This window comes from Falco rusticolus, chromosome 4 (genome assembly GCF_015220075.1).
Source record: "Falco rusticolus isolate bFalRus1 chromosome 4, bFalRus1.pri, whole genome shotgun sequence".
Classification (NCBI taxonomy): domain Eukaryota; kingdom Metazoa; phylum Chordata; class Aves; order Falconiformes; family Falconidae; genus Falco; species Falco rusticolus.
Genome location: NC_051190.1, coordinates 48,208,722 through 48,224,975, shown reverse-complemented (window position 1 = coordinate 48,224,975; position 16,254 = coordinate 48,208,722). Strand labels below are relative to the sequence as shown.

The 16,254-nt window shown below is 43.6% G+C and overlaps 1 protein-coding gene across 3 annotated transcripts in view; it reads right to left on the bottom strand.

The window, feature by feature from the left end:
- Positions 1–1,176: 1,176 nt before the first annotated feature.
- Positions 1,177–16,254, bottom strand: part of MLLT1 (MLLT1 super elongation complex subunit) — a 31,496-nt gene continuing 16,418 nt past the window's right edge. Inside the window, exons 5-12 of one of the 3 annotated variants that reach the window (XM_037383012.1) lie at positions 15,868–15,993; positions 13,520–14,065; positions 9,733–9,829; positions 8,811–8,922; positions 7,393–7,492; positions 7,102–7,173; positions 5,308–5,379; positions 1,177–4,795 (exon numbers count right to left, since the gene is read on the bottom strand). In XM_037383012.1, coding sequence (XP_037238909.1) covers positions 4,667–4,795; positions 5,308–5,379; positions 7,102–7,173; positions 7,393–7,492; positions 8,811–8,922; positions 9,733–9,829; positions 13,520–14,065; positions 15,868–15,993 — 1,254 coding nt within the window. In that variant the 3' untranslated portion in view covers positions 1,177–4,666. The remainder of the gene's footprint in view (positions 4,796–5,307; positions 5,380–7,101; positions 7,174–7,392; positions 7,493–8,810; positions 8,923–9,732; positions 9,830–13,519; positions 14,066–15,867; positions 15,994–16,254) is intronic. The other 2 variants (XM_037383014.1, XM_037383015.1) reach the window with 2 other exon arrangements.

Sequence of the window (16,254 nt, the reverse complement as noted above, 5' to 3'; positions counted from 1 at the left end):
AGAAGGTGAGAGGCAGCGCCTGGCCCGCCCTGGGCAAAGCTTGCTGGGCACTCGCTGCTCCTTCCTGCTGTGGTGAGCAGTGGGGAACCCACCACAAAGAGCATTTAACCAACTGACTTAACTTGGAAGCATTCCCGGGCACAGAGGCCTCCACAGCCATCCTGCGCCCAAAACAAGCCCCCTTCTCCTTCGCTTTCCAGCAGCCATGCCCCAGCGCTGCCCGCAGGCGAGGGGCTGGCAGAGCTGAAGGGCGGGCGGCGGCGCTTCAGGGAAGCCTCATCGCTGTCCCTGGAGAAGCAAATACAACAAACGAAAAATGCTTGCAGTTTTACTTTTCCATCTTACTTTATTTCACTTTTTCTAGAAAATTCCTCCATAGTTCCACAAATTTAACAAAAAGTTTAAAATTCAGGACAAACAATCCTGTAACGTATTACAAACATGATTATTTTTTTTTTTTAATCTTGAAGTTAGTCTTGGGCCAGCTGAATTTCTTACAGCTGAGTGAAGAATTCATTTCCCAACACAACTTTTAAAATCCTCAAGTGACAAGGTATTTAATACCTCGGCTCTAGGCAGAAATACAATTAAAAATTATCTAGAAGTTGAAGTACTTACATTTTTCTTTTAGGAGTGCAAACTCATCTTGTCAGTTTTTGATGGCTATTTCGCGCCCCCGGGGAAAGCAACACCGATCAATTTCCTTGTTTTGGAAGTAATACTCGTGCAAGGTGCACAAGGGCTGGCGCCAGCAGCGCTCCAGCCAGTGAGTGCCAGGCGCTGGGGCCAGGAGAGAGAAGCTCCCAGTATCCCCACCATGCTCCAGTGCATTCGCCAACACGGCAGCTGAAATTTTGCAGAACCAGAGCAACTCGGGTCTCTGCTTGCAGAGAACGTGACGGGGCAAGCTCCGTAAGGGAAGTTTCAACCTCTCTCACCATCAAATACCTTCAAGATCTGACAAAAACTGCTTCTGGATTGTTGCATCAATTGCTTTGCTAGTTCTGATGCTACCACCGCACACTGCAATAGAACTGGTGGCAAAATCATTGCACTTCCATGTATTCAGCCTGACCGCAGCACAGCCAGTCTCGTTACCTACGTGTCCAATACTCCTCAGCTGGTCTGTTGGAATCCAGCCAGCCTTACTATCCCTTTTTTTTTCTTTTTTCATTTTTTTTTTTCTTTTTAACAGTAAATGTCAGTAATCAAAGCCTCAAGGCTTAATACATACGCAGACCAAGACAGCAGGAAAACACTCCTGACCCCTCTTTTGCCCTTTAATACAAAGGCCAAGGACAAAGGAGAAGCTGTATCCTGATCTCACCTCCAACACGACTCAATTCAGCGCGACTCTGAAAGCCTTCAGGCTGCTCAGCACTTGTTCACGCCTTCAGTAACAAGACGAAGGACACTGAAAAGTAACAGAGTTCTGTCCATTTTCCTTGGAAAAACCATTATGGCTAGAAGTCAATTTTGGATAATTTTTTTTTTTCCTTTTTTTAACAACGCAAGCTACTACACATCCTCGAAGACCTGAAGCAATGCTGACAGCAGCACTGCCACCTCCTTCCTAGAGTACAATAATCCATCCATGCTCTCAAGAGTGACACAAGAACAAACACTTTATCCACAAATACCTGTACACGGCATGTTCAGAACAGCATTCAGCCAGCCTATAGAGAATCTACACAGGGAACTCGTTCATATGTAACTAGAGGGGGACACAAGACGAGGCCCAAACATGACCGTTCTTTTTTGCAGAGTCATTCCTCCTGTGGTCCCCGACGCTACCACATACCCCAAAAAACAACAACTCTGTAGAACAACTAAGTACTTGCAAGAAACCTTTTAGTAACAAATCAGCATGTGCACACAATGGAAAAGAACTATTGCTGGGGGAACAATCCTATTTCAGGTTTTCAAGGAGACTATAAACAGTCTAAAAAAATCCATGTGTAAAATACTTCTTATAAAAACCAAACAAAATTCTTATCAATGCTCATTAGACTTCACGAATAAAGTCGGTTCCAGGACAGGTGATGCCACGGCCGCGGGCGGCCCCTTCCAGCGGAGTTCAGGAACACCCTCCCACGCGTGTTCTTGGACTGGCTGGGAGCAGCGCGACCGTTCGGAGCGTTACAGGAGAAGGGGGCAGAAGGGAGGTGGCACCTCCAATCCCTCGTGGGTGACTCTGGAAGCTACTGAGAGTCCCAGGAGAAATGAAGTGCTGCCAGGATGGGCGAGACCGATGCAATAGCTGTGGGAGCAGGTCGCCCGGGTGGAAAGAGGAGGCAAAGACCTCGGGAGATCTTGGGCTCAGGCTGGCTACCACCGCCGCTCCTACTGCTTCGGGGACCACATCACCAACACCCCTGCTTCACTGGGGGCAGCGGACATGAGGCACCACGTGCCAGGGGCCCCTGCACGCCCAGGGAGCAGAGGTTGGGGCTGTAGTGACCGCACAAAGCTTGCCTCCTCCACGCCACAGGCCCAACAGAGACCGTGAGTAGCTTGCACGTACCCACCACACCTAACGCAGAACACGGGCGAGTCTGTGACACTCGTGGGCTGCGTCTGCCGTCCTCCGTCCTCCACCGCTGTGCATCCCACTGCCAACCAGGACAGAACTGCAGCTCCTCCTCCTCTTCCCACTGTCCTCCACCTTCTCAGTGTACATTTTTGCACAGGATTTCTATCCAGGCTTGGCATTGTCCATCAAGAAAGAAAACAGCTGAGATCACTGTCGAGACAGGGTTTGCACCTGGCATGAGCTTGATTTTTTTTTATATATATATACACACACACACGACACATGAAAGATGGTACAAAGACAAAATTAATGGGAATCGGGTCAACATGACCCAACTCAAACAAGCTTATCATCATATTGCCACTTAAGTTGATTAGTTGCAACATTTCCATGATAAAGAAAGGGATAACCCAAAACAAGGGACCGCAATTTCGTAATGGAGAAGGGACAGCAAACCCTGGCGTGATGCAACCCCCCTGCTCCCACACCGGGCTTTCACAGGTACGGAGGGCCGCTCACGAGCAGGAGGCTCCTCGGGACTGCTGCTCCCCTCCTCGCTGCCTGCAGCCCACTGAACATTTGGCAAAAGCTTACACACTGATTGGGGAAACCGAGCAATTCTTAAAAAAAAAAAAAAAAAAAAAAAAGAGAGAGAGAGAAAAAAAAACCCACACAAAAACCAACCCCTGACTGAATTTAGGGAACGGGAGTGTAATGCAGTCTTGATGAAAGCTATGGGACTTCCGTCACACCCACCTAGACAACACGTGGAAGTCAATACTAGTTTTAACTAGGAACGTAGGAAAGATTCCGGATTAGTGTTTACTGTTTCCTGCCGCTTCTTGGCCAGGCAGCAGGGCGAGAAAGGGAGGAGGAAGCAAACCTGACTTCACTTGGTTTTTTACATCAGCGTTTTCCAGGTGCGTCCAAAGATAAAAATTCTCCCTTGTTTTGGTTTTCCCAAAGTACAGCCACTACTATAGGGGCCACTGTAGGAGATTCCTCTTTGAGAACATAGAACAAAACCAATCACGTATTTTGGCAAAGTTATTAAACACTGACAAATGAGAAGACAACAGGTGAGCCCCTTCCAGAGCACGAAATGCTTTGAAGATTGCTGTTCAGCTTCCACACACTAGAAATTGTCCACAAGAGGCATTTTAACAAACAAGTCAAATCTTATTAAGCGCCCTTCCCCTGCCATAGCCATTAAAAAACATAACAGAAAAACACACCCTTAAGATCATAAGACCCAACTAGGCCCTTCTTATACATACAGTACATACATATATATAATATATATATAAAATATACAGCTTACAGTTTCGTAGTCCTATTACAGTTAAAGCAGACTGAAAGGAGTGAGACTTTGTTTAGGAGCTCAGATCAACAAACAAGACATCTCAAAACCCCAGCAGGAGACAGCAGATTCTAGAGGCCTCTTCAAAGAGCACAAACTGTCTCTGCAGGAGGCTGAAGGTCCTGCGCGTGGAACGATGCCCTGTAGGAATCGGGAGCCAAATTACAGCAGTGCTCTGTACCGAACCGTGGCAGAACTAACTGGCAAGTGATCAAAACTGGGATCTGTCCCCTTTCCTCTGCAGCAGACCAGCAGGACCCCAGGAGGCCTCCTCTGTCATCAGTCTCTCGGCTAGCTTTGTAAAAGCCAATCTTACTTACACAGCACGAACGCTTCTTCACAGAGCTGGAGGGAACGGGACTCACTAGAGCTCTCCGCAGGCAGGCTGGTCCCTAGATTTGATGAAGAAAACATCATCCACACTTCTTCAGATCTCAGAGACGCCTGAAAATGTGCTCTTAAAACACAGTTGCTTGAAGTAAAACCAAAAAGTTCACACTGTGCGGCTAAGTGCAGCACATCTTTTGCTCTACTCAGGACCTGTGCCCAAGCATACTTATGAAGCTAGGGAGGACAGACTCAGCAATATGGGTGCTTGTTTGAAGCCTACAAGAAAGTGCAGCTGGCTGTGCATTCATCGAGCATGGCTGTTCTCTAAGGCAGTGCTTCGGGTGAATCGAGAGAATAAGAAGGCCTAGTTCCATGGGTTCGTTTCCTGGTACCAATAAACGGGATTTCTGGTTTCAAAAGCAGCCTACTTCTAAGGCCAAGCGTCATGTCGCTACTGCTTCCAAGTAGCTCTGCAGCTTACGGACGGTTGTCTCATCCAAGGAGAAGAGGTCAAAGTCAAAGGTTGTGTTGGTAACATTAAAATGCCCGGTTTCCTCAATGAGATTTACAATCTGTACAGAAAGGAGACAAGCAACGATGTATACAGAGACCCCATAAAGATTAACTACAGCAGAAAGGCCAGCAGATACCAAGCAACCCATCCAGTCTTTCTCATCCCTTTAGAATAGCCTGAGAGATGAGAACGTCTCGCAACAGGAAGGGAATACTCTCCCCAAAAAATAAACCAGCTCCTCCTGCACGCCTGACTAGCTCGGTGCTGAATGTGACACGGGCACACTTCTTTCCTTCTGAATTAGCCAAGGGAGCCCAGCTTTGGGCCCGCTGGCAAAGGAAAGATGCACAAACCACACTTCTCTATCTTTTCCAACAAAAACATTGCATGCAGATCTGGTTTTGTGGGTTTTTTTTTTTCTACGTATCTTTGCTTTCAAAGCGAACCAGACGCTCTCGTGAAGGAGAGGCAAGTGAAAGGTTAAGCATCACAGGGGTCCGGCTGAGACTCTTGGACACAAAGATTACCAGAGTACAACAGCTTGCCAGAAAGCTGACAAATGATCTCTACCTGCTGTAGCACATTGCGCTCTCGTAGTGCCATTAGTCGCCTGTGAAGCTCCACTAATTCATCAGTGTAGGCCTGTAAAGGAGGCATGAACAGAAACAGTGACATACGTGGCGTGTTTGTACGACTGCCAAAGCGACTTTCCTAGCGAGGATCAGAGGAACTTGAGGCCCTTGCAGACATGATCCTATTCCCAGTTTTTCCCTAAATTTTTTTACTGCCTCCTCCATCCTTATATCAAGTACTGGGAGATTAAAGCCTTCACATAAATACGGATGGTCTGAAGACCATCAGCAAGACTATTTAACACCACCATTAAGCAAACACCTGTAACCAGCTTTTACAAGTGGTCAGAACCTTTTGAGTTTAGAGGACCTCGTTCACCAAGGTGTACTTCAGTGCGAGTTCTTCATCAGCAGGTTGTACTAATAAACTACTCACTACCTGAAAATACCTGCATCGGTGACCAACACCCCAGCAATCTGCTGAACAATGACTTGTGTGCAGGGAAGGAAAAGCTCTTTGAGTGCACCATATACCCAAGGTAGTTTCACAGACACCACAATGGAAAATGCAGGATTGTTTACAAGCTCAACATGTTAATTGCTCTTATATAAGATTGGTTTGTTTTTTCTTTATGTTTTGTATTACTTAGGCAGCCAACAAGGCAAGTTTCTGTTGGCACGCTATTGTTCACGGCATAGAATCTTAATCCATAAAGCTGCCCCAGAGTTGCTCAGGCCCTATCAGCAAACCTGAACTCATCTAAGTAATTGTGTCAAGGCAAAACAAAAACCAAAGGGCCCCCCACCCCCTGGGTACAGTCACGCAGAGAAAAGCATTTTTCCCCCCAAACACCCCAGCAGTACTGAGTGCTACGCTTGCTGGGACAGCTAGTGTCTTTTATAAAACCTCTGAAAAAGGCTGGAAAAGCTGATGGCATTTCAGGCACTCTCTTCAATGGCTCTCAACGGTGTCCTCTCCTATCTGCGTTAAGTAGTCTAATAAAATATACCATTACCTACAAACCTTGCCCCAGATAAGCCATCTCAGCTATGATGAACAGTGGAAGATGCTGTAGCTAACAGGAGACTCACGCGAGTATCTCCATGATCACACTTACACCTAACGTTAAGTGATTAACCTGTGTGATATTCTCCTGCTAACAAAGAAAAGTGAGAGCTACAGACTGATTCTTTGATTACTGTAAGGACCTCAATGATTAGACCAAGGAAAAATACTCAGCTCCCACTTGATTGATTTCTTTAAGGAAAAAACCAGTAGGAGAACTTTCTGGACAATTTGGGGTTTGGCAATTTGCTTGCAAGTTAGCCACGCTTTCTCTAGAAGCATGTACACTGCTCCGCTTTCCTTGGAGGCAAGAAGGAAGGGAATTTCATTGAACAAACAAAGGTTTTAACTAAACCAGCAAAGCAGAGCATCAAACAGTCCTTCATTTGTAAGATCAAAGACAGATGAAAACTGCCTTTTAATGAAGAGGCACTCGCCACTGCAGCAGTGGCTAGATCACTGGTTCAGACAAAGGGCAAACAAATAAAACAATTTTAACGTTTTGCATATTGAAATGACTTGGGGGTCTATCTATTTAATATACACAATTTCTGCAGTGTCACTCTCCAAAGTCTGTCCTTTCCACATCTGTTTTTCATTACACTCAGGCTTTTAACCTGCCGAGACAGAACAATGTGAACAGGCTAGGCTGATTTATACTGTTTTCTACACAGAAATGTTAGGGAGCACCCAACAGTTCTATGACATGCAAACCCTCAAATGTACCTTGTCGTATGTTCCCTTCTTCAGGATCTTCTCTGGCTTGTTACAGGACTCTGGGCTTTTTCTTCCAGATGCCTGAGGGTAAAAGAAATCAACATTAGAGACTAGTATTACTTAGGACAACATGGTTGTTTAATGGGTTGGATGCACAGCACTGAACAGAAATTACCTGCCTGATGAAGACAGTGAAATAGGGAAAATTTGGTGCAAGTGAGAACTAACACCACGGACTGAACACAACAGGAACCAAGAGTGATGGAAAGCAGCACTGTGCGGGCAGGTAGGATGCAATACCTTGTTATTTGCTGGGGGCAGTTTCTGGCCAGGAGGTGGCTCTCGACTCGGCAGGCAGGAATCTGCACTGTTATCACTGTCGCTGTCACTAAGGCTCAGTCTGAAAAACAAGCAGCAGAGAATTAGCATCACCAGGCAATAGGAAACTTACCTGGCTGTCAACTAAACCACGCAGAGTTAAGTGACGTTCTCTTCTTTATTACAGACTACTGAACTGTCTGGGAGAAACGGTCAATCTGCAACTTCCAAGAATCCCTTTTTTTCCCAGGCTGTATTGCCTCTGCCATCTTCCATTCTCTGGGCAGGCAGAGCAGTGAGTTTTAGTTTGCACATTACAGCTGGCAGTTCAACTCTTTCATACACAAGTCCCCTTAGAACAACTGAGTGAGGACCACCAAATTTTCACAAATGGCAACTGTTCATTTTGGTGATTCATTCCAAGGTCACCGAGTACCCGCATGAGAGGCTTACTAACACTTCCACTAGGAACACAGGCAACAGAGAGAGAGAGAAAAAAAAAAGGGGGGGCATTTAGTGTTTCTGCTGCGATCTTTGAGATTTCTTATTTATACTCATTCTTCTCGTGGCCTTACAGATGTATTATAGCAGGTGTCCTACTTTTGATGGGCTTGGAAAACCGTTTTATTAACTTTCTCCTAAAGGTCTAAAAAATATCCTTCGAAGTCTCTCTAATCCTGTTTAGCTGATAATGACAGAGCGCAACAGATTTTTTTTGTTGTGTTTGGTGAACACAAGCATAATTTCAAATTTGCAGCTGTTATCTGGGCCAGGCATTGCATTTCAAATATTCAGCCTGAGACTCCAGGTCTTGGCTACAACAGCGTTTCCTGAGGGGAGAAGGATGAAATTCAACTATTTCCAGTGACTAAAGCAGGAAACAGCTGGTAAGCAAATCTCATAGGAGTCAAGTAACCAACTGTCAGCACGCACTATCAGCAAAGACTAAGACTTCTCAGTTTTGTACCAGTCACATGCAGGAAGAAGCACCACACATGCTGACAGCCTCCATAACACTTCTCTAATCTCTGCAGATCAAAGGTGTCACACGCCATTCAGCTCAGCAGAGATCTGAAGATGACAATTAGGTGACTATTTTAAGGGGCTCAGTCACTAACACCTGCAAGCTCAACACATACCACTTCCCAGTGGCTTCCTCTCTTTGAGCTCCAGTGATCTCTCCTCATCCAATTCTGTTCTCATCCTGCTGTTTTCATCAACTGTGTCCTCGCCCCGTGTGAAGTACTCCACACATCTGCCCTTTCTCTCCTCCTCTCACACTTCCCTCTCATGCATAGCCCCATCACTTTGATTTCTCCCTCCAAATGGAGGGCACTCAAAAATACCAAACATGGAAGGCAAAAAGACAACAAACATTTTTCCTCCTGATTTTTTACCACCTGGAATCCCGGCTGACTGGGTTTGCTTTGACTGCTGCCTCTTCTCCAGAGGAGCTGTCATCATCATCTGACTCCTCTGACTGCAGATCTTCCACCATCGAGCGCAGCGGGCCTGGGATCAGAGGGAGAAAGCAATTCAACACCAGGACACATGCGGCAGAACTCCATCCGAGCTATCTGATCTAAACTGGACTAGTTATTATTAAGATACATGACAATTTTCCAATAAGATGTCACTGCTATTTTCTTCTTGCACAAAGATCTTGCTAAAAGACAATTTTATTCCAGTCTCAAAGCTAAAGCAGAGTTGATAAAACTTTACAACTGCTATAAAGCCACCCTAGCCTTCCCCCAAACCCTCCCGCTCTCCTCTGAAACGAAAACAAAGGGACACATTTTTCCTGCATTTGGGGACTATTTTATATGCCACTCAAGGGACAGTACTTGTAGCAACAGAGCATTTGCTAAGGTTAGAACGTTTACTATTGCCACAGTATATCTCTTTGGATTATCAGTGGAGGAATGTGAAAAGCTATGGTATGCACTGGCAAAGTGATGAATGTCACACAATTTTTAATAAAACATATGAGATTGGAGGAGAAATATTCTGGTGACGCTATAGATCAAGCAGCAGCAAACACATTTATAAACAGAGGCAGAAGCCAAAGTCAACAGGGAAAGAACCAAATCCAGAGAGACATCCTACGCATAAATTGACTGCCAAAAGAAGAAAAATAGTTGTTCCTGATTACGCTATGACATTATTGCCTTTTCTTGCTGAAGTGTCACAGCTTCAACACATGGTTGCATACAAGAAACATATTAGCCTTATATATGGTGCTGGGGAAACAGATTTAATTCTCATGAGCCTTTTAAGGTTACGCAAGGAAGATTCTAACAAATTTTATTTCTTGCAACACACCTTGACTGTGGTTCTGAGATGGCTCGAAATCAGAGTCAGAGCTGGAGTCGGAGCTGGAGCTGGAGTTGGAAGGGCTGGACTGGACAGACTTAACCCCCCATAAAAGGGAAAAAAAAAGAAAAAGAATCTTAACCTTTCTAATACAGAAAACCAGTGCAGAGCACAAAGCACAGTGAGACAGAAGCATTTGAGCACTCTACAACATCATACATCACTGAATGCAGTTCTTGGAATTACAGACAATATACAAAATGCAAGGTGAATAGAAACAACATTTATGAAAACTTTGGCACGCTGTAACTCAGCACTCCTGGGCAGCAGCATCAACAGCTTCCACCAACACCCTTCATGCCACTAGTTTCAAATAGCCTCAAGTGATGAAATATAGCATCTGAAAAATGTCTAAGAAAAAAATCCCTTACTTTCCAATGTGAAAGATGACTGGCGTATCACCTAGACACTTTTTAAGACTGCTTTGAAAATTGTATTTATTGCAGCCCACCAACATTCCTGCTGAACACCCCATACTGATCATTAAAGACGGAAAGGATGCCTACCCTCACTAGCTCACTCAACTCCAAAATTAGTTCCAATTTATTAGTATACCCTCAAAACAGTTGTTTCTACACCAGTTTGAGTGATCCTCTGTACTGTTTCCACTTTATTGTGAAAGCATAACGGAAACCAGATAAACTCTAGCGAAACCAGCTCTGCTGACTGTCAGTATTCAGCAGAAATGCCAGAAGCATACTATGCAGTAAAGAGTGACTAAAAAGATATGATGAGCTACTGCTAGTAACAGCATCCAGCAGCAATATTTTACTGCTACATATGTTTTTAACATAAAACCAAATATTGTACAACAATCATAGGCTGTAGCTTAAAGGACCACGAGGTGGCAGTGAAGGCTAAAGCAACTATTTCATCCCCAATAGCAGCAGCAACTATTACAACCATCCTAAAGATATTTTTTTTTGTAATTAGCAGGACCTAGTTTGTACTGTAATATTATTTTGCCTTTCTGAAAGTAATTCCCTGGAAATGCAGCATTTCAACTTCATTGCACCATTTCTGAGACTCCACCTATTACTTCCACTACCAAATCCTGGTGCTAGAAAAAACATACCTTCCCACTGAACAATAACTTTTATTACAAAACGTCATTATTATAAAAACATCATACACAGGTAGAAAGAGGCACAGCAGCAGCTTTGGGCATTAATAAGTGAAAGCGGTGAAAGTGGTGGCAGGACTTTCATCCCACTACCACCCTCCCCTATAATTTATCACCGAGTATTGTTAAGAATCTCATTTATTCAACTATTTTCTCTGCCTTTTTACAATGTCAAAAAGGGAGATTACAACCCTTGTCAATTATTCAGCAGCAAAGAAGAATAATTTAACAATCCCGATATCTGCTATATTGGCACACCGCAGCAGCCCTATTTGTTTAGAAAAATTACAACATGAAAGTAAAGAGCAGTATTTTCAAGATAAGGGAGCACTGTTCTTGTGCCTCACCCACGGATTCAACCCTAACATCCTTCATTCTGAAAATCCAACAGGTGTTCCCTTAAAATGACCGAATGGACTGAAGTCAGGAGCTGTACAGACCCCATCTCTCCTTCTGCCATTAACCCTATCAGCTATTCCAGCCGCTGAGGAGGCCTCCAGCTGGACATGCTCTGCATGCTCAGGCTGCGGTTGCTGTCACCATGATATGACAAAAGCACATGCCGACAATGGAAAAAAGCAATCCTGTCCTCACATCTCAGCCTCTCCCTTTTGTCAGCACTAGCATTTAGGCAGCCAAGCATGAGGCCAGTTCAGGGAACTGGACTTGACGGGGGAAGGAAAAAGAAAAAATAAAAGAAAAAAAATAAAAGAAAAAAAAGAAAGGACAACTAACTTTCAGCAGAGACTGAAATGGAAGGAGAAACTCCTCCAGCCTCCTGCAAGTCACATGAGCTCTCATGCCAGCAGCACAAATGAGAGCAAGACTGTTCCTTTCAACAGCAGCCTGCAAAGATGTCAACTCAAAGCAATCGTGGAGTTGCAGCCTCAGAGCATGTTGCACAATATGTTGGCTGCAGCAGCAAAGCTGATTTAAGAGTTTCCGGGCCCTAGTCCACCTCCAGCTGCTCATTCGCTTTAGTGATGTGGCTTACCACACAGATCCACAAACAGCTGTACCAGTACAAACGATGGAGTAGCAAACTGCAGCGTTGGGACCAAAAAGAACCCCCCAGGGCGGAAAAGGAACTCAAAGAGCCTGCTCTGCCGATGCCAATGCATTATGCAGTTATACCCTTAAGCTTCAAGTTCCACGGAAACCTAAGCTGATCTGACTGGCAGCTGCCATGGTTCCCCCTCCACCACACTCTTGAGTATTCCTACCCTCCTTCTGGGCTAGCACTCAAATACCTCTGTCAAGCATCCAACAGACACAAGAGCTGGTGCAAGAGAGGACACAGAAGCATACAAAGCTTGGTGGGGGCAGGACAGGACTGCAGCAGACGCTGTGGACCCACAACCACAGTTTGTGGTTTCACGGAACAGTCTAAACAGCACTATCAGCTTACAGATGCATGGTGAGTCCCAAGGGGATGGATGACACCTAAGAAATAATGAAGTACAAGACACTCAGGACTTAACAGAGATCAACAGAGTACAGAAGCTCGCAGTGAGGGCCATGTATCTGGTACAGAAATGACGGGCTTGCTACGCTCTGATGTGCTTCAGGTATAAGGCCAAAGTGGAGAGGAGCTGCCTCTTTTTAATGTACAAGCTATACATTTAATCAATCTGGAAAAAAAATATCTTTTCAGAGTAACTTGAATTATCACTTCCCCAATAAACTCTTCTGCTGGGAATCCTTTGCAAAAAAATCCTTTCTGAAATAAACACATCACTACTTACTTTATCATGGTGCTGATTAAATCATAATATGAATTGTCCCTAGAAGACTTATTCTAGTCAAACAAATCTTTCTAAAAGTGGTCAGTAGGAAGCTGTTCAGAAATTCCTGTGACATTATCTGGCTTCTTTATAGCAAATACAAAATATACAGGCGAAAAGTAGAGAGAGTATGGACTTAAGTTGTCTTTCCCCTCCCACGTTTCTTTTTGCCTTCTTTAGGAAAATGATTTTTAGAAGACAGAGGATGAGTAATGTTCATAGTTGTAAAAAGAGAAAAATATTTAGACAGCTTTTAAAAATAGTAGTACAATAACAATTTCTTTTATGTTTTACAACACAACTTATTTAGGTTTAGTGGCATGTGGTTGTATTTTGAGCTGTAGCCAATAGCACATTTCTCACAAGCCACGTCAGGAATAGGGGGTTTTATTTACATTTTAATACCTTTTTTTTTTTCCAGAAACAAAACTGAAATTATTTTCTCCTTTTCGGAATTAAGCTCACGTTCAAAAACATTATGTTATCATAGGCAGACAGAAAGTGTATCTATGCCTACTATACCCTAGCTCTATAAATGTCACTGCAAGGGATGAATGAGAGACCATAACCTTAAACTCTGGCTTTTAGAAAACTGCCTGCAGATAAACCTTAATAGAACTGCGTATCTAAACGGGAGGTAAACCAGGTAGCAGTAACGATTAATACTGATAGGATTTTCAAAGAAGAGTTATTTGAGATACAACCCAGCCTAAGCATTTGCCAATCTGGTTCCCTATCTTGACTGAGGGAAGATTTTTGAACACCTTTTTCATGCAGGGATTTAAAAAGCATGCTTAAAATTTCTGGTAAAGGACAAATCCCTACTCACCTCTGACTTGAAAGAAGTTTCATCCTCTGAATTCGATTCCTCCATTTCCACAGGCTTTTTGATCTCCTTGGCCTCACTTTCTGATTTTACCTTTTCCACTTTGGCATTCTTCATCTCCTTGGTTTGTTTCTTCTCTGGATATGAGGAAGACGAGGTTCTGGGAGATGTCCCAAGGATATTCTTTACCCCTTTGGAGCTACTCTTTTTTTGTTTTTTGGCACTAGGCTTTGGTGACTCCACATTGGAGGGCCTCTTGCTGGAAGACTTTAACTCCGGCTGCGGCCCACCCTTTGGAGAAGTGTTCTCCAGTTTGGTCTCCTTCACGGCCAGTTTTGGTTCCTTGAAAGCAGCTTTTGGAGGTGCCTTCTCCTCCTTAGGCAGTTTGTTCTCAGTTGGTTTTCTGGAGGAGTCCTTCAAAGGCTTGTTCTGTTCTCTTTCAAGGTCTTTGGAGGAGTTTTTGCTCTCAGAGTCTTTTCTTGGCCTTTCTCTGTGCTCCTTGGTTACTTTGTGTGGCTTGGATGCCTTGCTGCTTTCCTTGTTTGCATCCTAAAATTCAGCAGCAGAAACACGCAAGGTAGGTACAAAACTGAAGCTCCATGAAGAATTATAAAACACATTCTCATAAATCACTGAAGCATTTGTCTCATGTAGACATCCACCCACAGATGCATAACGTACTTATCTACCTCTGAGGTAAACATCTAGAATTCCCTAAAGCTGATGGACAGAAATTGACAGTAGGCACTTAAACATCTACATTATGACAGGACAAAACATGTTTCACAAACGCCTCTTCCTTTCCATGGTCTATAAACAGAAGTCTATAAACATCTATAATATCTTTTAGGTTGGAAAAGACCTTAAAGATCATCAAGTCCAACCGTTAACCCAGGACTGCCAAGTCCATCACTACAGATGTTTAGTTCAGATTTAATCTGCAGGATTAATATCTGAAGCCAGATAAGGGGAAACTCAGTCTAGCAGTGTTAACACAAAGTTATACCTCACGCCACATTTGAGGGGGGGGGGAGAAAGAAAGAGGTTTCTTTAAGGTTATATCACATCCATGTCAAATGCAAGCTATGTTTGCAGCCTAGGCCCCAACTCACCACATCAACCCCACTGCAGCCTGGCAAAAATACCAGAAGTCCCCACAACCACAAGAGAGCCAAAGTCTCTGATATCAGCAGGCATTTTATCACCTTTATTAAGAGCTTTAAGACACCAATCGTTAGGACCCTGCCCACCCCAGCAGTCAGGGGTGCACGAAGGCAAAGGAGTACTTCCTTTGCAATTTCTAAGTGAATTTAAAACACTTACAGAAGTGGGTCTTGTAGGGAGACACTGACACACGAACTGGACACCCTGAGATGCAAACACACGTGCACATGAAGGAAGAGAAGCAGGACACCACTGTCTCTTTAGCTACTGGCAATTTTCACCAGAGCTTGTGTCAGAGCCCTTTGTTTCTCTTCTGTGTTTTCTAATGCTTAATTCCTGACCAAAATTAAATCAGCCACTAACGGGAAAGCAGTCTTTATTCCATTTCATAACATCAACATCAGAAAGCATGACTGAAGTGCCCAAAGTGTTTAGAGCCCTGAAGAAAATGAATATCAAAATTGAATTATACTATAAAATTAAATGCTCTTAATATTTGTGACTGTTCAGGCTGATAAAGTGTATGTAATCTGCTTCAAAACACATTGCTTGTGGATTGTTTCTCCTATGTAGAATTATACAAAAATAGCTTCCTCACATAAGTGAAAGAAGAAAACCTAAGGTGCTCCTGAAGTCTCAGGAACTAGATACTGCTGGATGCAAACGTCAAATCTTGAAATCACTTGTTTGATGAAGTGCAGCATGTTTTATGTTCTTTACACCACTACCCCAAGCAGTCCTAACAACAGAGGAAGCACTGACTCCATCTCTAAGCAGCAAGGCTGAGTAGGCAAGGACTCAGGAGTACAGCTTTACATGACTGGCACGGAAAGATGCACATAATTCATCCTCAGCATCAAGTATACAAGTCAGAGTAATCGGAGAGGACTTCATTCAACTTTATCTGCTATAGCATAGCAAATCAGGAGAAAGATACGGTTCACCAAAAATTCTGTCTTGGACATTTAATTTTCTTTTCAATATTTCCCTGGAGAGAAGTCTAGCAAATCATAAAAAGGCCTCCTAAATTATGGTAAGTTCCAGACCATTAGCTAGTGAACTACAGAGTACAAGCAAGAAGGTTTCAGAATCAGAAGTAGCTGGAAAGAGCTGCTAAACAAGTTCTTAATAGCAAGTCCTGAAAGGCTTCTTCACCTCAGGATGACACAAAAACATGAGTCACTGACCTTTGACCCATGGGATGGTTTGGTCTTTTTGGGATCAGAGAAGGCAGAAAGCGGTATTGTGGGTAACATCGGATAATCAGGACTTGGCCTTGAAACAGTTTCTGCTCCTTCTGGCATTACCATTACCTAGTAATAAAGAAGAGAAAAATTATGTATGAGTAAAGTTGCATGGACTATTAACACATGATTATGTTAAGTCACTCGCTCAATTAAGCCACTATTATTCATCTTTTGAATGTTTTTTCCCCTGCTTAAAGGCCATAAAAAAATATTGTCTAGGTAATGCTCAGTTTCAAGGCAACTCCTCAAACACAGAACATTAAAACCACACAAAAAAAAAAGGCAACATGCAGTATCAAGTATCTTTCCCAAAGGGAACGCCAATAT